Source organism: Lupinus angustifolius, chromosome LG13 (genome assembly GCF_001865875.1).
Source record: "Lupinus angustifolius cultivar Tanjil chromosome LG13, LupAngTanjil_v1.0, whole genome shotgun sequence".
NCBI classification, from domain to species: Eukaryota; Viridiplantae; Streptophyta; class Magnoliopsida; order Fabales; family Fabaceae; genus Lupinus; species Lupinus angustifolius.
Window position 1 is genome coordinate 13,053,851 of NC_032021.1, and position 25,504 is coordinate 13,079,354.

The 25,504-nt window shown below is 32.2% G+C and overlaps 1 protein-coding gene across 2 annotated transcripts; it reads left to right on the forward strand.

Moving 5' to 3' along the window:
* Positions 11,387–21,189, forward strand: LOC109325781 (DNA-binding protein SMUBP-2). Of its 2 annotated transcripts, XM_019558340.1 has the most exons (8): positions 11,387–11,771; positions 11,802–12,190; positions 13,687–13,995; positions 14,785–15,068; positions 16,717–17,748; positions 18,518–18,686; positions 19,390–19,547; positions 20,673–21,189. In XM_019558340.1, the coding sequence occupies exons 1-8, from the start codon at positions 11,539–11,541 to the stop codon at positions 20,913–20,915; spliced, it is 2,817 nt and encodes a 938-aa protein (XP_019413885.1). In that variant the 5' UTR covers positions 11,387–11,538; the 3' UTR covers positions 20,916–21,189. The 2 variants fall into 2 exon arrangements, with proteins under 2 accessions (XP_019413885.1, XP_019413884.1); XM_019558339.1 differs by having other exon boundaries at positions 11,387–12,190.

Here is a 25,504-nt window from a genome sequence, read left to right on the forward strand (position 1 = left end):
AGTGAAGTCAGTATCTGTTGAGACGCGATCCTCAGCAGATGATTGACTATGCAGCTTAGGAAGAGGTAGAATATGATTTTGACATCTCGCAAATATTTTGAGGTTGCCACTAAGTTTTTTGAGGTCAAAACATAGAAATCTCTTGTTTATGCCAAATTTGAAAAATATGGTATTTGAACAAGAGTTTTAAATTTGAAAGTCGATTACAAACCATGAAAGGTATTAGCACCTCATCCACTAATATTAAAATGGTACTCTCACTAATTGCATTGACTAATTATACCCTTAATTTATTTGATTAAAAAATTTATTATTAAAACAACATGATATATATATATTTTTATTTTTGTGTCTGACAAGAATTTATCTTGCTCTTGTATATTGCTAGGTGAAATAGAAAAATCAAGACTATAAAGTTCTGATTAAAATTAGATTTATCTTATTAATACATTGATTAATGAGTTGATTTAAATTTGTTTAATTTTTATTAAAGAAATTATTATTATTTTTTATTAAATTGAGTCAATAACAAAGAGATCATATTGTTTATAGACTTATTATCGTTTTGAGTAGAAAGGAAGAAACAACACGAGTTGTAATTGGGCTATTAAAATTCCTTAAATTTTACTAATTATGCGATTAAAAAATTAAGAAGTGATTACTTATTTTTTAAATAGAATCAATAGCAAAGAGACTACACTCCTCATACACCAACTTCCCCCTTTCAGCATAAAGGAAGAAATAATACCACATATGACTATTAAAATTCCATCAAATTTTATTAATTAAAACATTTATAATTATTTTTATTATTAAATTAATTATTATTACAAATATAGAAATATGAAGAAAAATAAGCAAGAAAGAAAACGAATATATATACTCCGTTCCAAAAAGTTGTTGTCTCCTAGTTCCTAACCAATAAAATTTTATTGAATAGTATAAAAATTAGTTTTTGTTTTTACAACTTTTAAGTGATGTTTTTATTGGGTATAGACACAAATGATGACATGAACGATGACAACTAATCTGTATTGAAACAAAACATAATTGGGCGGAAACTAAAGGAATATGCACGCCTCATATGGAAGTTTTATTGTATTTTTTTTTTGTCTCTCAAATATTTTTATAAGTGTTTCTCCCCCTTTTATACGCAAGGGAAGTTTTTTGTTTTAGGATGACGACCTCTAGTGACAAATTTGATGATGACTTTGATCTTGTTGTTTTCTCCACAAAAACATTCATGTAATGAGATCAAGTATATGGCTTCTAATGCTTGAATACGAATCTCTGGATCATTAACTGGTTCACGTTCAATTGAGAGTGCAGTTCCAAGTTCAAGTGGCATATTATATATGTCTCGCTCATTGTAGATCTTGTTTCCAGCTACTGGAGGGGGTAAAGCTTGCCAGAGAAATTCTGATAACAAAAGCAAATTTTGTGTCTGATTCTTAGCTTTAGAACAACAGTTACAAATAGTTGCAACTACTAGTTTCTTTCTCAAGGAACTTCTTGAGTCATTCCTGATTATATGCTTTAAGGCTTAGTGTGGGAGTTGAATTTTGGAAGGGAAGGAAGAGAAAGAAAGACTTGAGAATCATCTCACAAGTATATTTCATTACTCTTAAGTAAGAATTGTCACACTAGTTGATGCTTTGATATGTTGACAATTATTGAACCAACATGAACAACAGGATCATCATCACTTTCAGTGGAGTTTTTGCAAAATGATGTCAAAAGCTTCTGACTTCAGTTATGTTAAAACACCTTGGGAAAATATATTTTGGGTTAATACTGTATTAGACTAATAATTAGTTTAAACTTACTTACTTTTTAGTTGATTAGTTTGAATAGTTAATTTTAGTTGTTAGGTTAGTTAAATTTCATTCCTTTTATATGAAGCTTTTATTGTAACTTTGATATCATTCTTTTCAGTTCATTCAATTAAATACACATTTTTTCATTTCTCTTTTATTTCTAATACACTGAAAGTGTTTTGCTTGTAAAACCAGCACTAAAACATAGAGTAATTGACATTTAGAGTGACCTTAAAATTTATTTCTTCTCAATTGATTTTCCTTCAACATTCAAAAATTTTGACGCACGATTTATTCCATTTGGGTTTAATAGATGCAATAGCTGTTTTTCCAGCATACTAAGGAAGATGGGTAACATGTTGAGTGATAGTGTAGTTAGTCCTTTCATCTTATATGAGCCTCCAGGAGACTTCTTACTCATTAGAACACTATTTACATCGTTTCTGGATTGTTCAGCCACAGAACCTTCCTTCGCATTGGTCAAAGTTATATAATACCAAGTTCCAACAAATCACCCCATTTCTGAAGACACATGTTGTGGATTAAGCCATTTACAACAGCACCCGAGAATATAACGGCCTTGACAACAAGGACAGGGAAGACCTCACTTGCAGTTGTAATTAATTGTGATCACGTGACATGTAAAGGGATTGTACACATACCACATGATTACTAATGGGGAGAGGTGGGATTTGATGTTTCTTAATGTGGTAGAACCTCTTTCAGGATGTGGCTCTAAGGAACTGGAAGAAATCAGGTTGTCACTCAAGCCTTGATTACTAACATTAACATGAATGTGTGGGAAAAGACTGAAATCCAATATGGAGACGCAAATTATAAATTTTTTGTGTGACAATGTCATATTATTATATTAAAGGAGATAATAAGGTTATATTATTATATTTAAAGGGATAATAAGGTCATATTATCATGATTTTTTTTATGTACTCTCCTCTCAAATATTGGAGAGGATACTCATCTTAATGTGTGATAATGGTAAAAAATTACCACGACATACAACATTATTTCTGAAGTCTAGAAGGTGCATATAGGATTATTCGAGGATAAAATTGGTTCTTTAATATCTATTTTTTTTACAAAATTCCTTTATGATTAGGATACTTCTATAATTACTTGGGTTTTTTTTATTAATATTTAGTTATTTTAGAAAATAAATTATGTTTTATTTTTTAGAAAAAAATGATCACACAAAATTAGGTGTTCATAAGAGAAGTCAATAAAAGGCTTCACAAGGTAAAGGGAATCTTAACACATATGTCATAACCTATGTGCTTACTACACCACCTTGCATTCAACGATCGGATAATCCCCTTTTAACCTCACATATGGTTCATAAGCAATGACCTCGGTCGAGATTGAGGAACCTACATGGAGGACAATCCACTTCGATAAAAAATAAGCATGGAGTTGATGTGTCATAACCTTGATTGGGTGGAGGAAAAAAGTGAAAATGCAAAGACTTGAGCGGCAATAATGAAATAGAGGACATCCAATAAGTACGAGTCCACCATTATCCCCCATAAATTCAACATCGATGATATCATTCTTAGAAGGACAGACATTAGAAATCCAAAAGGGAAGTTAGCCTCAAACTAGAAAGACTGTACAAGATCACTTCCAAAACAGGATCAGGAGCCTATACCCTAAAAGACCTAGACAACATGAAGGTTCCTCGGACATGGAATGCACCCAACCTAGGAAGAGTCTTCCTGTAGTCATCTAAATGTCGGCCTCTTAAGGTCGAAGCACAACCCAATCCGTAAAAAAGGGTCAATACAAAAATACCAACCCAAACAAGGATCATGCGTGCAACTCGCCCGCTATATAAATTACAAGCAGTAAAGAATGAAAGCTTCAAAGCCATTTTGGTACACTATATGTTCAAATTATCAATGTTGACGATAAAAGTATGGACATAACCCCTATAAGAGTCAAACGTCAAGGTCAGTTAACCCGAAAGTCATGTACATGTCAACCATAATGTTCTCGGCTTAACCCTATAGGGAGCAAACGTCAAGGTCAAATTATCCCTAAGGTTGCGTAAAAGTCGGCCATAAAAGGTCTAGACATAACCCCTATAGGAGGCAAACATCAAGTTCATAAATAAGATTTTATAGCTTTCTAGTTTAGGATCTTACCTTTATAGTTCATTTTAATTTTGGTATCACATAAAGCTCTTGAAAAATATTTTACAAAGTTTTAAAGGGATGGAAATAGTTACAAGGTTTTTAAAAATGAGTTTTTAGAAAACCAAGTAACATGTTATTTGAAATAGAGTAACATGATACCTAATTGGGGGAAGGGCTAATAACCAATTAGTGAAGAGGGTAATCGGTTACTCAATGGCAAATAAAGTCCAAAAACCAATTATATCCTAGTAATCGATTATTATGTGCTACAACTATTGTTTTGAACTTGGAAATCAACTAGCACATGCCCAAATGAATTAGTATCTTTTCAAACGTTTTGTACCTCCTAAATAGAACTTGAAACCCATATAAACTCTATAAATATCATCCTAAACATATGAAAATGAATCATATTTTACACAACATTTTCATACACTTCTACAAGCAAATCTTTCCAATTTTTTTAGAAAAAGTCTTCAGAAAATTTATGTGCTTTTATATTTTCCGAAAAACAAAAACGTTAAGTGTGATATTGAGTTAAAGTGTTTCTGAAAAGGATTTATACATCAATAGATTGAGTGTACTGATTTTAAGCCTTATACTTCACAAAATCAAATATCGTCATAGGGTTTGGTGAGTGTTTGTATAGCAAGAAAGTGATTTGCTTTTCTTGAGGGAAATTGAGTCTTCTAGAAAAAAGTCTTAGTGTGAGGCTAATAAAGAAAAAGTTCAAGGTAAAAGTTCATATGCTTTGAATTTGCAAAACCTAGACACATTAAGGTTGATTATCCTTCCTTCCTTACAAAAGAATAATACATTCAAATGTAAGATGAACAAGAAAACAAGAATAACATACTTTGCATAGGGATAACGATGTTAGTTCAAATTCAGAACCTGAGAATAAGGAACAAATAAATCTTTATTTGACGTCTTAATACCAATCTAATGATAATGAGGATAACAACTTTGAATTAAATGATAATCCTTCATATGATGATTTATAAAGTATATTTAACGAATTACATAAAGAATCCATTAGACTATCTAGATTAAGCATTAAACATAAAATATAATAGAACATCTTGAGAGTGATAAGAAAAGTCTACAAAAGGATTTGGATAATTTTAAATCCAAATCTAAGGATTATTGCTCTAAATGTAAACATTGTTCCACACTTAAGTTAAAATTTGATAAATTAAATCAAGAGATAAAGAACATCAAGAAAGGTACACACAACTACACAAGTTAGATAACATGTTTTGCAATCAAAGGTATGCAAATAATCATAATGGATTAGGCTACTCATTTAAAGGTCAAACGAGTGCAGTAAAAAAAATCAACTTTTATAAAATAAAGTGATTCTTTAAGCATAATCATAATAGAAAGACATACGACTAAAATTATTCCTATGTTCCTAAATGGAAAATGCATAACAAAAAACTTTTTTTATAACAACACTATAAGACATACGCCTAATACCTACTATATTAGAACATTTGCATACTAAATGGCTAATATAGACAGGTTGAGAAAGGTGATAAGCCCAAAGGACACAAATCATATTGGGTACATTACGTCAGAGTTGTCATTCAACAGCGCTTATTTTAGATGTATAACATCGTTTTTTGTTTGATCGTAATAGTATATGGTCATCATTAAGAGTGTTTCACAAACGTTGTTGTATTGATTATATACCACAGCGCAACACACAAAAAGCGTTGTCATATAGTGCATCAATACAATAATGCATCACCCACAAAGCGTTGTCATATTGGTCTTACATAAACAACGCATTTTATAGGTCTTATTAACAGCGCCTATTGTTGCGTTGTTGAAGTTCATATACTTAACAGCGCAATAATAGAAAAAGCGATGTTGTATTATTCATAAATTTTCTCAAACATCACATTAATACAACAACGCATCACACAGTAGTGATGTTGTATTAATAATGTACAACATCGCTTTCTATAAAAAGAGTTGTTGTACTTATCCTTTACAACAGCGCATATCAAGGCTTCCCCTAGAATTCGTTGTTGTAGTTATTCTTTACAACAACGCATATCAGGGCTTCCCCTAGAATTTGTTGTTGATTTGTATAAATTAATACCTGCATATACATTTATTAGCAGCACAGACATTCTCAACAGTACATACATTTATATATTCTGAACAAGACAGACACATTAATATAGGCCATATGTTTATTTTATTAAACATCAATACAATACAAAATACAAAAAATGATTATCGTGTCAATTATATTTTGACAGAGTACATAATTACAAATAAAAAAATTGCACAAATTATAAAGAAACAATATTATACAAATTACAAACAATCAAAATTAAGCTATAATTATTCAAAGACTATTGCATCTACTTTTTCCTTTTCTTTGATTGTTTTTGTCTTATAGGGTCATCCTTGTTTGGAGGAGCATATTGATTTACTCAATGCCCTTCATCGTGATAAATGTATATGATCATCCGTAGTTGGTCCGCTCTCACGCGACTGATATGTCTCATAAAAAGGATCGTCTTCATCAATATCTTCATATTCTTGGTCATCAATATTATTGACGATTCTTTTGTTAGTTAACAGAACAATGGACAATTTCATATCAGCTGCATCACTAGCATAAAATACTTGTTGAGCTTGTGATGCTAGAATAAATGGTTCATCTTTATATCCTGACCACGATTATTCTATTTGTAAACTTTCATCACACTAAACTATAGAAAATGTACTTAATTAATAAACAACCAGGAAAGTGAAAGTGTAACTAAAAGTTTAAATGAGTAGTCCACTTACTTAGAAAACATATCTTTCATAGCGGCGAAGTTGTTCATATCACCACGTGTCAATGAGTCAAAGTAGTATATTTCTTCATTGACCCGATTGATGGCAACCAAAACCCAATGTTGCCTAACAAAACACATGTACATGGTTAGGAAATGTTAATGTATATACTAAATAAAGAAATATAAAAGACAATTATAAAATGTTCACCCAGTATTAAAAGGTGCAAGGAATAAATCTGCATCTTCTTTATAATGGATGAGATTATCTGTAATTCGTTCTGTTTTTTCTCAAAACTCATTTTTTTTGTGCGACATCAAAACGATAAGGTGTGGGATATGAACATCGCCTTTTTCTTATTTACCTTAATAAAATTTTCATACAAGTACCTAATATATATAACACAAATGTTAGTTAATTATAACACACCGTCATGTATAAGTAAGAAGTTAAAAACATATAATTTACCTCATATATATACATACAGTAGTTGCACTTATAAAATCATGTTTATATACATCCTGGACTTCAGTCATGCCAACGTATTCATCAACATGAATATTTATACAACATGAATTTTACTTAAATTAACATTAAATTGCCAAAAAGTAGATTATTAATATATAATTGTGTTTATTAATACGAAACTACATAAAATATTAAACATTACATTTTGTTAATTTGTTTTTGTATTTATTAAGTATTGATAATTTATTTATTGTGTTTATTAATAAGGATCAGTGCAAAAATATTAAAGAGAATAATCATCCAAATAATTAACAAAAAAAACAAATTAACATCCAAAATAATTGTTTTATTATTCATTCAGGGAAGCAAAATACATTATAATGAACTAAATGATTTGGTACATGCGAAAATAATGAACTAGATGATTTGTTAGAAGAGGAAATAAATTTATTATATCCATAATTTTTTCTTCGACTCCTCTACACAAATCTTGTATAACATTTCATTGATTTCCTTTTAAAATATGGATCATTTTGCCATCAAAATCAAATGAAGGATATAAATGAACTTTTAGGAATTACTGCATATGATGAAGGAAAATAATTGAAAGAGATCAATCAACTAAATCTTCATCATCTCATGCAAGTCTTGTATGACAGTCACCTTCTTTCTGAAATCTAGGTCCTTTTGCAAAATCAAAAGTTGTTAAAGACTTCCTTGACATGATTCTGAAACATAAACATAATTTTTTTCCTCGACTCCTCTATACAAATTTGGGTCTTTTTTCTCTTTTTCACTCTTTGAAGTATTGCTCTCTTTTTTACTACTTTGTGTTTTCTTCCTCCTATCTTCATGAACATACTCTTATAGAAACACACATACTCTTAGGATCTTAGCTTACTGATGAATTAGAACATTGAGTAAACCACAATATTTATAGATGAGCAACCATTAATATTTCAACAAACGAAGAGACGCATAACCACTCAACCATTAATATTTCAACAAACGATGAAATTAAGCAAGTGTGGTTACTATATCATCTTCAACAACGCTTCCTTAAATATACGTTGTTGCATATATTCCCATCAATAGTGCATATTAAGGATTGCGTTGTGGTTGTGTATCCAGTTGTTTACTACTTATTTTAATTAACACATCAACAGTGCTACCTAGATGTAGTGTTGTTGATTAGAATCTAATTAACATTGCTATCTGAATTATGCGCTTTTGAATAGAATCTAATTGACAGCACAGTCGTAATTATGCACTATTAAACTAAACTCATTTTCCAAATTAACAGCGTATTCGTATTTAAGCGTTGCTAAAGTAACATTTTATATAACTGGAAAATATTTATACAACATGAATTTACTTAAATTAACATGAAGTTGCCATAAAGTAGATTATTAATATATAATTGTGTTTATTAATACGAAACTGGATAAAATATTAAACATTACATTTTGTTAATTTGTTTTTGTATTTATTAAGTATTGATAATTTGTTTATTGTGTTTATTAATAAGGAACAATGCAAAAATATTAAAGAGAATAATCATCCAAATAATTAACAACAACCTGAAATTAACATCCCAAATAATTGTTTTCTTATTCATTCAGAGAGGCAAAATACATTATATTGAACTAAATGATTTGATACGTGTGAATATAATGAACTAAATGATTTGGTAGAAGAGGAAATAATCTTGTCCACAATTTTTTCCTTTACTCCTCTACACAAATCTTTTACAACAGTTCATTAATTTCCTTTTAAAATATGAGTCATTTTCCCATGAAAATCGAATGAGAGAAATCAATGAACTTTAGGAATTGATGCAAGTACGCATCATTATATTGTTTTGATGAAGACAATGATAATAGGTAAGCTTGAAGACAATGACAACTCAACAAATAACAAAGTCAAGGCTCAAGTTCATTCAAGAAGTCTTAGGTTAAGCTTTTATAATTTGAGTCTTAAGATGATTGATTGGGTACAGCCTAGGCTAGGTGAACCTGAATGAGAGTCTCACAATCTTAAAATTGAATCAACTTAAAATGAGACTTGCATACATTCATACATGATTAACATGCTCATGCATTTACACATGATTAACATGATCTTAGTGCATTAGACCCTGATTACAACCTACATCTTTTAAAAATCATGAATCATGCATATACACATCATGTAGAAGGTTTATCATGCATCAAAGAAATGATATTCAACAGTTAATCAATTACAACTTGTGTTAATCCATTATAACTTCATTTAAATAAAAATAGGAATTCGTTAATCGATTAAGAATGGGATTAATCAATTAACTGGAGTTATAGTAGCTAAAGTTTTGGATTTTTGTCATCATTAATCAATTAAGCCTTGTGTTAAGCGATTAAATCCAACAGAAAACAATTACATATAAAAACTGATTTTTTTTTCATTTGCTCATAACATCTAGTCTTGAAAATTCTAGGGACATCATTCAAATTCTTGAGCGAAAAATTACTAGCTTTGTGAACGAGTTTTCTTTTATTCAAGTAAAGAGATATAGGATAGTTTCATAGAAGATTATCCTTTGTGCATCATTGTCAAATCAATTTTGAAAAACCTTACATAATCACACATCATTAGAGTCCTTGTGAGATTTCTCAGTATGTTTTTAGTATTGTTCATGATTGTAAAATTAGCATATTTAGGTGCACGCAACTTGTATATTTTGTAGACAATTTTCTTGGATTCTCTAAGTATGTTGGTATCACCTTGTTAGAAAATAGTGTTGGGAATTCCTATTTGCATTTAGGTATTGGTTGTCTTCATGTAAACAAGAGTCTTGGTTGGGAGTTAGGAGTGGTTGAAGTCAGACCGTTAGAAGTGGTATTGAGTATCCATTAGAAGCATCAGATGGTCAAACCATTCAAGAGCTTTAGGGCCCAGAAGGGAGTCTTGTATTTTGGAAGTGTATTTGTATAACCTTGATTTCTAATTGTGAAAAAAATCTTCCTACATTAGAACGAGAGGTATAAATGTAGTTTGCAATTGGACACACAAACAAATCAGGATAAAATATCATTATCTCGATTTTCTCTACCCCTATCTCTTTAATTTCAATCGATTTACACTTTGCATAATTAGATTGCTTTACTTATTGAGTTTATTGCATGTTGTGAATATGTTACATTTATGCATAAATTTATTAAGAGATTGCATATGGAATTGATTGAAATCACTTGTAATTTTATGCGCAAGAAAATTGTTTTTCAAGAAAACAAATATCAAGTTAATCGGTTTAATATAGCATGTGTTAATCAATTAAGAGTATCCATAATTGATTAACTAAGTGACTTTTCAAAATACCTCATTAACTAGAAAAGCAAAAATTATGATGCGCTACATCTATTCACCCCCTCTAAGTGATAACGGTAAGTTCAACAATTATTACATCAATTATAGGTGATGCGCTACACCTATGCGTGGAAAAATGCTGAGGGAAAAGGGCTGTAACATTGGAAGTGTTTGACAGAATAGTATTACTGGAATAAAAGTGAAATGAAATAGTTGAAAAAGGTGCATTCGTCAATTTGTAGAGGATAGTAGCATTGATGTGCACAACACATGTTCTTGGTTACTCATGTTCAAGTAATCTACATGGTGCATTTGTTATATGAGGAAGAAGATGAATAATATCCTAAAAAAGATAAGAAATTAATGTGGCCAAATATGAAGAGAGACAAAATACAATAAATGTTTTAAAAATAAAATAATATAAATTATCGAAATACTTTGAAATGAAGTTATATGACCATAATAAAATATGAGTTTTTGGTTCAAACATTTAGACATAATGTTAACGTGATCCCTAGTAAAAACAGTTTCACTTATGTTAGCAAACTCAATTATAAAGTACAAGACTGGATCCTATTTCGTGGAGACTAGTGACTGGCTTGTGGCGATAGGGGGCAATAAAAGAACAAGAACTGAACACGTCGGCAATAAATGGATGGGCTAAACCCAACCACGCCCCAAAATCTTAGCAGCCAATCAGATTCCCTTGGAAATTGGAATCTTGGGATTGGTCGTGTCGTCTTCCCCACTTTCCTCACATTAAAATAAATACATAATTATTAACTTCCCTTCTTTCCTCGCCTCAAACCTACTTCGCGGTTCAAATTCAAAACACCTTCTTAGTCCACCCTCACATAATAATCTATCTTCTGGATTTTAAAGTCTAAAAAATATCTATCTCTACTTATTATATAATATCCTGATACATGTTTTTCATTTGCTTCTAGTTTTGTTCCCACTCAATGGAAACAACACTTACTTGCATCCTCTGTGGTCGAATTCCTGCACCAAAATATAATAATAACCGTTATTCTTATGCCCCTTCCTTTTGCCTGTTAACTCGCAACACTACTAATGCTTATAACAAAAATAAGACCATCATCAAAACTAGTCTTCCCGTCAACAACAAACCGAGAAGACGAAGGACTCGAATAAAAACACCTTCGCCACTGGTACCATTGATTAAAGAGTCCAACGAGGAGCAAAGGCAACAAATCCAAGCCGTTGAGATAATCAATCATCAAAACGGAGACCCATTAGGATGGAAAGACCTCGGAAAAAGCGTTGTGAAGTGGATACGTCATAGTATGAGGGCTATGGCATCTGATTTGGCTTCAGCCGAGTTACAGGGAGAATTGGAATTCTCCGAGTTGAGGCAGAGAATGGGACCTGGGCTTAGTTTCGTTATCGAAGCGCAGCCTTATTTGAATGCTGTTCCTTTGCCTCTTGGACTTGAAGTTGTTTGCTTGAAGGCGTGCACTCATTATCCGACTTTGTTTGATCATTTTCAGAGAGAACTCCGCGAAGTTCTCAATGAGTTGCAGAGTAAGTCCTTGGTTCAGGATTGGCGCCAGACTGAGTCGTGGAAACTGCTTAAGGATCTTGCCAATTCAGGTTACTTTTCTTCTCATGTTAGTGTTTTGTTTGGGTTAAAAAAGGATTATGTTGATTATGTTATCATCAATATTTTTTGTACATCCCAAGGTATCCACTTGAACTAATCCCTTTGGCCTTTTTATGATTGATTTTATGTTTGGATATGTTTGCTCTAAAATTAAGGTAACTTTTAATGGTGTTTGGTTCTGATTATTTTTATAAGGAAAATGATAGTATTTAAAGGAGGGGAAGTTTGATACAAACTAAATTGTTTTCTACCACTGTTTTTATTTATTTGTACTTATGTATTTAATTTTTATATATTTTATTTTTTTATAATTAGAATATATTTGTTATATTCGGTATACTTTATATTATTATTTTTTTGGTATTTATGATAATGTTTAATCTAATGTGAGAGATGTGGTTAATTAATGTGTTGGTGGTGGTTAATTAAGATTATATGGTTTTTGTAAAAATTAAATAATGTGAATGAAAAAATAAGAAGTGAAAATAAAGCCTAAAAGGTATTTGTTTGGATTAATAACATTTATTTGACAGTTTTATAAGAACAAGGATCCTCTCCACAAGTGATTGTTTTGCTCACATTTTTAATGGCAAAAATGTAATTTTATGGTACACAAAAGGGTAAAATTGTTAGTACATGTTACATTTTGTATGTTAATGTGTATCACTTGCCTCTCCATTAATGGAGAGGAGCCTTGCTTGTTTTATACACGGATGAAATGGGAAAATATGATTGGTTTAAATAGAATCAAACAGTTTTTTTAATAGCTTTCAAACTTCTAGACTTCTAGTTTCTCTAAAAATCAGTTTATATCTTATAAAAACACTTTTACACACTTTAGATTATATTAAACTTGAAAAAGTTGCATTTTGGGACTGCTGTAAATGATATCAATGAATTAAACTCAAACATGTTACACACTTTCTGTAAGTGAATTTATCCTCCACTCTCAGCTTAATCAATGAATTTATTCTTGTGTAGTAGTTCTTTGACATATAAAACTTATGAGGTTAGTCATTCGTAGGACTACTGTGAGATACAAGAATGATTAATGTGATGTGAGTTTTATAAACTTAGCCACTAAATGGATAAAGCAAATCTTGGTTTTCAGAGATTAGACATACAAAGATATTGGCTTTCCCTTAGGCGAGTTCCATGTGTTCTCTTTTTATTAAAAGTGATTCCCATAGTAGCAGCAAGAGGAATGGGAGCAGCCTAAACCGTGAAAGCGGGGTTTACTTTCATCAAATACGACTTTCCACAGAATTCTATATGTATCTACGTATCTACGAGATTGAATACAGAATTTTGTTTACTCACTTGAAAACTGAGTATCTGTTTCCTTTATACATTTATAAATTGAGGGACTAAACTGCGAGTGGAGAACACTTCTTAATGCTAAATTGTCTATTTACATCTTATTTTGGTTATCATATTGAAAGGGTGTTTTGCTCCAATCTAAGAATGAGAAAGCTTTGCCTTACAGCTCAGCATCGGGCGGTTGCAAGAAAGACAGTACAGCCGAAGATCGTCCAAGGCGTTTTGGGAATGGACTTAGAAAAGGTCAGGGCAATGCAGCAGAGGATTGATGAGTTCACCAGCAACATGTCCGAGCTGCTCTGGATTGAAAGGGATTCTGAATTGGAGTACACTCAGGAGGAATTGGACGCTGTTCCTAAACCAGATGACACTTCTGATTCATCAAAGCCGATCGAGTTCTTGGTTAGTCATAGCCAACCTCAGCAAGAACTCTGTGACACCATTTGTAATTTAACTGCCGTCAGTACCTCTACAGGTTTGACACTGTCTTAACCTTCCTTCTGCAATTCACTCTTTTTTATCGTCGATAGCGCTCTATAGGCCGCAATAGCAGAATGTAGCAGTGTTTTGACCGTTACCAGCAACTTGCATTGTTGACTTTCTTGTGAATCATGTTATAATATGATGTTTGGTACAGTAAATTCATTAATATTTTCAGCATGAATAATATACTTGTGTAAAATATGTGAGTTGATCTTCTTTGAGTTAATTCATCATGTGCCTATATATACAGGAAGAAAAGAAGAGACATAACTAACTATATGATAGCTCTAGGTTCAGAATGTAAATCATAATTACAATGTGATCCAATTGTTGTTTATGTACTATGAATAAAAAGATCTTAGGTTCATTTACGAGTTGAATTTTTGAGAGGAGAGAATGGAAATAGAAGGCTTCAGCTATCTCACAAGTGTATTTCATGACTATTAAGTCTTCACTTCCTTCCATTCCAAAACTCAATTTGCAAATGGATCCCAAGGTTCTGTTTGCGAGTTGGGTTTTGGAGAGGAAGGAAGGGAAAGGAAGACTCCAGAGCCATCTCACAAGTGTATTTCATGGTTCTAAAGCCTTTCATTTGCCTCCAAAATCTAACTCATAAATAAACCGTAAGAAAAAAGTTATATTTAAAACTGCATCTACCTTTATCTTTATAATGTATAAACTATAAACACTTAAACATAGAATACCAATCTTATAAACTTAGTCTATAATGAGGGACTAAATCAATTCACTCAAGTATGATAACATTTGATTGTATAAACAGGACTTGGGGGAATGCATTCAGTGTTATTCAAGGTCGAAGGGAACCATCGGCTACCACCTACTACTCTTTCACCAGGAGACATGGTTTGTGTGAGAACATGTGACAGCAAGGGTGCAGTTACAACTGCTTGCATGCAAGGATTTGTTGACAATCTTGGAGATGATGGCTGTAGTATTAGTATTGGTTTAGAGTCACGCCATGGTGATTCTACATTTTCTAAACTATTTGGGAAGAGTGTGCGCATTGATCGTTTTCAAGGACTGGCTGATACTCTTACCTATGAGGTATTTAGAATCTATTATGTCATTCGTGCACACTGTGTTACATCCAAAACATTTAATGGCTCCAAAACAATTTTGTGAATTTTTTTTGAAAGGGTGACACAATTTGTAGTGCATATCTTTCCATTTGTGTTTAATCAAGAACTACAAAATAAAATCCATGATATCTACAAAATGGGCGGCCCAGTATACCAAACTCCTACATAGTATAGACATTGTTTTTAGGATTTGAACCCATGACCTTTTGGTTACTAAATAACAACCTTACCATTGTGGCGAAGTTTACTATCTAAAGAGTAACCTAGTGCATGAAGCTCCCACATAATGGAGTATGGAGAAGGTTATGTATGCAACCTTACCGCGACATAATGGAGTATGGAGAAGTTGGGCTCTAGCTCCCACATTATTAATATATTACATAGCATATATTAATCTCCTTTGATTAAAAAAAATTATGCAAACCTCCTTTAGTCGTAGATATTAATTTTGTACCTATATTAAGGGTCATTACATTAGGGTTGTTAGCAAATGCCTGATGCCATGTATGTATGATATTTTTTCTTTTGTAATAAACTCATGGAACACTAAGAAACAGGTAAATATTTTCATATATGTATATAGCCGACCTTACTTAGTGGGCTTAAGATTTAGTATTTGTTATTGTTGTTGTATTATACATAAGGAATGAATTGAAAAATTATGGTGGAGTTGATGATATTAATATTTCTGTTGCTAATTGGAAATTTGTAGCTCATGGCTACTATCTTGATTTTTAATTAGCCTATTCTATTTATTAAAGCACATATCAATACTTTTTTATATTCATTTTCAATTAATCCATTGAATTGCAGGAGTACTTTATTGGCGTCTTATATGTTTCTATCTCTTGTCGCTTGTGTGTCTGAATAAATAACTAGTATATCATGATTCGGGTGTGGGCGATTTTGAATATGTTTATCGTTTTATAAGGATCAAATGTTCCTTGTGGATACATTTTTCTGCCACCTTCTACAGAAAGGATGAACATGGTGATATTGTTAACGGTATTAACCATCAAAAAACCCACCACCTACTTTCTCTGAACCATATTACCGAGACAATGAGCTAGGCGATGTGAGATTTACTTTCCAACATCGCCCCCTCCACATAATTGCCAATAACTAAATGTTATCTTTTGACCAATGCAAAAGGAAAGAAGTTGGGCTCTGACTCTCATACCATATTAAGGTTTCATCTCAAACCAATTGGCAGGAGTAGCCCAACAGGTATTTAAACCATTACCAAGACAATGAGGTAGGCGATCTGGGATTTACTTTCCAACAAAAATAATTGTACATTCTAATAATCAGTTTAAACAGACAAACATAATCAGAATATGTCGATTATCGTTTGTCAAAAAAAGGGTGGCCGAATACATAAGGCTTCCATTTAGTGGGGTTTGACAAGGGTAGATGTACGCAGTTTTATCCCGTGGAAAGGTTATTTCTAGAATTTGAATTTGTGACCTCATGATTACTAAGCAACAACCTTATAATTTTGCCATGCTCACCCTCTCATTTGCTAATTCATTAATATTTTACTCTTTCAAATAGCTCAATGATTACATACGTTCATATGCATCCTTTATTAAGCTTCTTATAACATTTTCCAGCGCAACTGTGAAGCCTTGATGCTTCTTCAGAAGAATGGTTTGCGCAAAAAGAATCCTTCAATTTTTGTTGTGGCTACACTCTTTGGAGACAGAGAAGATATTGCATGGCTTGAGAAGAATCATTTGGCTGACTGGGGAGAAGAAAATTTGAATGGTCTATTAGAAAATGAAAACTTCGATGATTCTCAGCGGAGAACAATTGCTCTGGGTTTGAATAAGAAGAGGCCTGTGTTGGTTATCCAAGGGCCTCCTGGTACAGGAAAGACTGGTATACTCAAGCATCTTATAGTATGTGCCGTTCATCAAGGAGAAAGGGTTCTTGTTACAGCACCTACTAATGCAGCTGTTGACAACATGGTTGAAAAGCTTTCAAATGTTGGATTAAATATTGTGCGGGTTGGAAACCCTGCTCGTATATCAAAAACTGTGTCATCGAAGTCTTTGGCAGAAATTGTGAATGCTAAGCTTGCACCTTTTCGAGAAGAGTACGAGAGGAAGAAGTCAGATCTAAGGAAAGATCTAAGTCATTGTTTAAAGGATGACTCGCTCGCTGCTGGTATACGCCAACTTCTGAAACAGCTAGGGAGGTCGCTGAAGAAAAAGGAAAAGCAGACTATTAGCGAAGTTCTATCCGGTGCTCAGGTTGTGCTTGCTACTAATACTGCAGCAGCTGATCCTTTGATTCGAAGGCTGGATACTTTCGACTTAGTTGTCATAGATGAAGCTGGACAGGCAATTGAACCCTCTTGCTGGATTCCTATATTGCAGGGTAAGCGTTGTATTCTTGCTGGTGATCAATGCCAACTTGCTCCTGTCATATTATCTAGAAAGGCCTTAGAAGGTGGTCTAGGAATATCTTTACTGGAGAGAGCTACAACTTTGCATGAAGGGATTCTCAACACCAGGTTAACAACACAATACCGTATGAACGATGCAATTGCTAGTTGGGCTTCAAAGGAGATGTACGGAGGATTGTTGAAGTCCTCTGAGACTGTCTTTTCTCATCTTCTTGTAGACTCTCCTTTTGTTAAGGTATTACTGCCCATAAACAATATCTCCATTTTCATTGAAGTGAAGGATTCTATTTAGTATCACATTTTGTCCTAACCAAACAATCTTGGACCTTTTTCCTGTTTTCTGTTTTATCTTTCCATACCTTAATTTTCTAAAGAAGCTAGCTACTCAAAGTCATTCAATTTTTTGGAGAAATTTCTATAAAAAAATGTCTCAACGGACAATATTGTGTCTCTTGTGGCACAATGGGGGTATAAGAACTTAGATGAGGGCGATAAGTAGCCCATTGGAGGATCCAACCTCTCATCTCACATATTACATTTATTTTATAAAGTGGCTGGTACTTGTAGAAGCAGATTTTCATTGGCAAACAATATTATGTTTGAGGATGAATAAGATGTGGAGAGAGAGATAAAACTGGCAAGAATCATCCTAAAACCCTTCATGTCCAAACATATCAGACTATATTTTGGCAACCATTGCAGCTTATGACAGGTTGATGAAATATTGGTAGCTCAGGGATTTCTTAGCTTAATAGACAATACTTAATGCTGCATATGAAAAAATCACAAGACTTGTGATGTTTTGTCAACAAATATGGTGATGAAATAACTGTTTTCTGGCCATCATTTTATGGAGTTCATAGCTTTTCTGTTGTATTTTGAGTAAGGGATGTATGTGAATTTGATATATATCTATTTTTCCCCTAACTTTAGCATAGGTAACTCAAGTTTTCATTTTAATTCTTATTGCATGAATGGAAATCTTAAACTTGCTTTTGTTGCAGCCTACATGGATAACACAATGCCCTCTGCTATTGCTTGATACTAGAATGCCATATGGAAGTCTGTCAATTGGTTGTGAAGAGCATCTAGACCCATCTGGAACAGGCTCACTATATAATGAAGGAGAAGCCAATATAGTTCTGCAGCATGTCTTTTCCTTAATTTACTCTGGTAATTATATTTGACTCTTTCAGTTTACTTATTTGGTAATATAACTTTTAGCATGAATGGTCTATGGTGTCAACAAGAAATGACATGACCATGAGCAAAATAAAATTTGCAAGATTGAACTGGAGTGTGTCTACTTGTTCTTTAGTGGCCCCCTAGACCAAGCCAGTGAATGGACCCACATACAGCCATATGCTTCTGCTCAACAACATTGCAGAAGTGTGACCAATTACAAATGGTGTCTTGTACTTATACCTTGGTCCATTAGTAGGTACTCTTCATTTTCCAGAATGTGATCTTGTAATGTGGTCATTCATTCAAGTCTTTATAGCTCTCTTTAAAAGTTGTGTAGTAGTAGTTTTGTTTTTGTATAACCAAGGGTATCCCCTCACTCTATGGGTAAGGAACTAATTCCCTTCAGAGTGCGTAGCTGCCCCTCCCAACAACTTATCATTGTCGGGAATCGAACCTTTGATCTTTTGGTCTACTTGAGGATCCAGTAGGGTTTTACATCACTAGACCAACACGTTGTTGGTTATATATTAGTAGTTAATCCTGGATAAAGTCACTATATAATTTGATAGACCTCTACTTGCAGGAGTCTAATTTATCCTATATACCATATAAACTTTAGTTTTTGAGCTTAAGTGAATATATAGGCTTACTGATATAAGATTTTCCTTGTTAATTTGAAATTGGAAAGCAGGTGTTAACCCAACTGCTATTGTAGTACAATCTCCTTATGTTGCTCAAGTACAACTTTTAAGGGACATGCTTGATGAGATCCCAGAGGCTACAGGTACCGAGGTTGCAACGATTGATAGCTTTCAAGGTCGGGAAGCTGATGCAGTAATTTTGTCCATGGTATGATCTGAATCCAACCTTTAGAAGCATCATTCCAACTTTTTTTATTCATTTATAAATAAACTTGTCATTCAAATTAGAAATAAATATTTGAGAGGGGTATGATATCATCTCCAGTTAACTCAAGAAACTTAAAACATCATCATGATGCAACCCTTTATATGTAATTTGAAGGCTGTCAAGCAAAGCCCCTTCCATGCTTTCCCAATTCCAGGTGTCATTATACTACACTGCTTGACACAAACCCGTGGGGATTCACCCTCCTCTCCTAAATCGTGAAATTTAGTAACTTAGTCGATGGTGTTAAGCACCTTTTTTCAAGAATGGTATTTATCTCCAATATTCTCGCAATTTTTTGGGTCTGAAGTGTGGACAGGATTCTTAATATTAATTTCTAGATAGACCACTTTGATCATAGACACTCTTATGTCTATGATTATGTGGAAGATCGAAAGTGTTTTTTATCTCTACTTGTTGTTACTGCAGTAAGAGCTTTGTGTAGTATTTCATCAAGTTTTATTGCTGTTTCTTGGCCACTGTACCTAATAAAACCAATTTCATTATCACCGGCCTTTAGAAATTTTCGAATCTTTACTCTTACCTGGGGATTTGGAACTAAAGTTGTCACAGCATGGACTTACATTCATTTCAACTCTGTTGATGAAGCATTTACAACTCCTTAAACATTGATACTGTCATTATGTTGCTTGCACCATGTATCGTCATCTGTCATCTTTATTTGTTTATGACTCACAACTTCTGCAATTGGAAGGACATGAAACCGTTCTTTTGGAAGCATTTGGTGCACTGACAAAACGAGATGAGACATGACTTGTTCATGTTCTTGTCATTGGTTCTACCCCTTTCTACGGAACCAGAATGTTTTACTTTTAGTTTAATGTTCCGGCTTGTTTCTGTTTATATAGTACCCCAAGCACATAAAAGAATACATGTGTTCCATTTCATTCTATTCCAACATGTTTATCAAATCCTACCTTGATGTTTGTTGTGATAATATCTACTACTAACAGTTTGATTATTCAACTTTAATCCTGAGACTCATAATCCTTCATGCAGTGCTGAAATATAATTATCCAATTCCAATCTTCCGCATTTTTTTTCAAGGTACGGTCGAACACATTGGGAGCTGTTGGATTCCTTGGAGATAGCAGAAGAATCAATGTTGCCATCACAAGAGCACGAAAGCATGTAGCCGTCGTGTGTGACAGCTCAACCATATGCCACAACACCTTCCTAGCAAGACTTCTGCGTCATATCCGGCACTTTGGTCGGGTGAAGCATGTGGAACCAGGTAGTTTTGGAGGATCTGGACTTGGGATGGGTCCATTATTACCTTCAATTGATTAATGTGGCAAGAGCAGCATGAAACAGGTTTTAAAAAGAGGTAGTTATTATTGTGTATATGATTATCTCCCTTTCTTGTTTATATTTCCTTATTGATTCATGAATAGGAGGCCTTCCATGTGGCCAAAACTTTATACTGTATAGCAATTCATAAAATTGAATATTTGTACATGAAAAATGAGAAGAAATTACTTAATACCTCATCCAAAATTTGAATTTAGTACCATGAAGTAAATTGTGAACCCGAACGACAAGTGTTATGTATGGATATTTTGCGGAAAATACTTTGCTAGACACCTAAAAATCTTACAGATGATGGTGGAACTATGACCATGAAATAATTTGTTTTTGATAATGCTTTTGTTGATAACACTTGCACACGAAGTCATCAATGTTTAACCATTTTTTAAATTTGGGTTTTGGCTTGAAGAATAATGGGAGGGTAAAGTAGTTATGAACAGTTAGGTTGGGTGTTTAGTTAGAAAGGAGCTAAGTTACATAAACATGGGAAAGAAGGGAAGATGGAACTTGTTTTGAAATTATAGATTGTGTCACTTGTTTTGGATTCCTATCATATCGGCTGATTCCATGGTTTTATTCATGTCTAGCCATTTTGGAAATCAGCTGAAACATTGTGCTATGTTTACATAGTAACTTTAAGAATAGAGAAATGGATAGTCATCTTGCCTCTGTGGCACCAATTCAAGCTTTGTCATAGCCTTTCAGGTGGCTAGAACAGTGTACCATATAACAGTTCATCAAATTCAATATTTGTATATGAAGTACTTTTCCAGCATTAACATTGGTCTTGTGGTACAATGTCTCACTAGATCCCTAGGTATCGTACTGAGTAAAAGGTTCTGATTTCTAAGAGTGAATAGTGTTAGTAGGAACAACTATGCATATCGAAAGAGACTTGTTAATAAAAAAGCCAAAAACTTTTTTTTAATAAAAAATAATAGAATTTCGAAAATGGTTTTCTAAAAACAATAAAACTAAATCAGTTGTTAAGTTTCCTAAATCTAAACGATTAGGTTAACCAAAATAACAAAGCCAAAATAAAAAAAGACAAACCAGTTATGTTAAGGCTCCTAATCTAAGTGATTAGGTTAATTCTCAATAAATTATTTTTTAGAAAATAAAAAAATAACAAAAACACTAGGTTATAGAAACCTATATTTTTTATCTAAAAAAACTAAATAATAAGGTAACTTTATTTTAATCTTTTCGAAAATTATAAATTAAAATTACTAAGAATAATTAAAATTATTTTTATGAATTTTTTATAATTATTTTCGAATTTATTAAAATAATTAAATAAAAATGTTCGGCTTATTCCCATAGACTTCTATTTGAATTCAAATTAAAAACTAACAATTAATATTAGAATAAGTGATCAAATATGTATTAGTTGGTCTCCTAAAATCAAAAATATGGTTAACAAAAATTGAGAGATTAACTAACTTTTAGCAATGTGGCTCTTATAAAGATGTCTGAGCATGGAACGGCTAGTAAGCACGCCTATTCCCATAATTTTTACTGTAAACACTGAAAAATACACTTTGAAACACTAAAAAAACAAAGAGGGAACACACCCATGAAGAGGAAGAGAGTGTTAGCGCTACGATTCGGTGCAGGTGAGCTTACTGGCCGTTCCATGCTCCTGCAGCATGGTTGAATCACGACAATTGATTCAACATACTTTTCACGCACCACTTTGACTTCTACATCAGCGAATCCGTTTGCGAAACGCGTCACAGCTGCTGTGTACCGCGTCGCATTAGAACTTTCAGCCCGTGGGAACATGACATCCAGTATGGACGATTCAACATCCACCTCCGTGCACCCTCCTGCCAGCCTAAGGAATATTGCCACGTGTCCCAGCTCCTCCACACCACTCCTGCCAGCCAATCGCGATCCGCCACGTTTCCGCAAGCTTACCAAACAGCAACATGCTAGTCCCAACCCTCATAATAATGTAGATTCCTATTCATTAGGTTGGCTTCTTTTTCATTCTAATTTATTTTCTTCTCAACTAATTTCATATTATAATAACATTATCCAATACATAATTTTACTGGACATAAATTTAAAAACAGTGTCACATATTTAAATAATTCTTTTTTGAGATAAATAATAAAAGGTTAAATGGTAAAGAAAATACTTTTTATATGTCCATAAATTAACCATTTTTTTTGACAACTTATAAAAAATATTTTTTTCTTTTATCTAAATAATTAGAATTATGTTTAATAAAAATTTGAACATTTTAAATAAGTAAAATATGATAACATTATTATAACCACTGTTCAAAAATAAATTTTAGAAATTAACCAAAGATTGAGAGGTCCCCTTGGAGGCTTCTTTTTTCTCAACTCATCATTAAAATGTTGCGTTATGCCACTTCTTCTTACTTAATTAATTCCCAAAATCGAAAATAAGTCACTTTCAATTAAATTAACAAATAACAAACATTTTTCATAAATACACAAAAATAAATATTTCATTAATAAAATTTGTCAATCACATAAAGGATGGATGAACGGTCGCCTGAGAGTTTCTTTCTTCTCAACTCATTCTTCCGATGGTCATACTACGTTGCATCTATCCTTAATTAAAATACGATTCTCTATCCAAAAGAGGAATACATATGACCCATGTTCATTTTGTCAGACACAATAGTAAAAATAAATAAATTTATTTCTTTTAATAATTAATTAAATAACCAAATAAATATAAAAATATAATAAAGTCATATAATTTAATGAGGGTTACCACCTAAGACCGACGGGTAGGGTGCTAATATCTTTCCTCCCTTGTAACCCACTCCCGAATCTGGATATCAAAAACCCAAAGCCAAATGTAATATGTCTTAAATGATTTTTCTATATTTTTACTATAAAATATAGTGGCAACTCTAATAAGGTCGTGCAGTAAAAATCGGGGCATGATACTTATCTATCCCAAAGCCAAATGTATATTATTTCTGTCTCATTTAGTATTTAAGTTTAATCATCATGTTCTTTAAAAAATAATATAAATAAATAGTAAATAATGTAGTTACTTTTGTATAAATATATAGTGATAGCTTAGCAGATAATGTATTCTAACTTAAATTATATTAAGCAGGTGAGGGGATGATTATACAACATACGTATATTTGTATTATGAATTTAAATATTTATATACAATTAATGTATTATCCACTATTTATTTCTATTATTTATATTTAAAAGTCAAAGATAATTAAATATTAATAATATATTATATAATGATAAAAAATTCTTACATTGTCAGTGTATAATTTTTTCTCTCTATCAATTTATATTATGCATAAACTATTTTTGTCGAAAAGATTAAACTTAACAACTTGTAATAATTAATAATGTTTCTTAAATATATTTCAAACAATCATTTATCTTTTTCACCTACTCCCTAGTTATTGGAATTCTAGCCAGCTTTGAATTTATGAAGATAATAATCTCAACGAGCAAAATATCTGTCCCACCACTGTCACTACCGAGTACCAACTTTGAGGGTGAACATTTGTTGTCTCATAAAAGTGTACCACTTCATGTGTTATTATTTATGGTTGGTCAAAAAAATACTTAATTATTACATTTTAACTTAAATATATTTTTTACAATCAATCACAAACATTATCACATAGAGTGTCATAATTTGTAGTACAACAGATGTCAATCCTAACTTTGGCCACCAACCTTGCAGGAACGAGATATTCTCTAGTTCTACGTAAAAAAACAATCTTTTAATTGTAAAGATATTAATGTAATATCATCATAAATAGAAATGACAAAAATATCACTATATTTTACTTTATTTTTATTTTTTAAGATATTTATTTCTCTATTATTAGAAAAGAGTCACTCGCCAATGAACTATCTAAATTTCAGAAATAATAATTAATGTATATTCTTTGGTCATAGTAGTAATTTTAGTACATTTGTTTTGGTGAATGTTTAGTAGCACTTTAGTTGAAACAAAAATTGTGAAAAATAGTCAGCAAAGCTTAGTAGACAAACTAGTCATTTGAAATAGTGTTAGAAGTTAAATTCCTATCGTATGTATAAATATAAAAAAAATTATTAAAAAATGTTATGTCAACTTTTATAGTTTCTCTACAGCATGTCAATAATTAGTTTCTAGACATTGGTAAGGAATTCCCTTGTTATAAAAAAATTTAAATATTTATTTGTTAAGAGAAAAAAAATGTGTAAATTAATCATCATTATAGTATTTATCATTCATATTTAATTATCATTGTCTTTTCAAAAAAGTAATATAAAAAAATAATGAATGATACAAGAACTATGTATAAATCTTTACACTACTAACATATCAATATTACACTCATTTGTAAAACTTACATGTATAAGAGAGGCTTCACGTAAGGTCCTTGGAAAAAGGTTTAACAACACTTTCCATCAATACATTCAATAATTACAAATGTGTCATTGTTATTCATGTGAAGAGAAGTGAGTTCTAAATTCTAATATGGGTGAGCATGGGTTAGGTAAGGTTTGTATTTTACCCGACCATAAATATTGATGAGGTCATTTTTTGAACTGGGT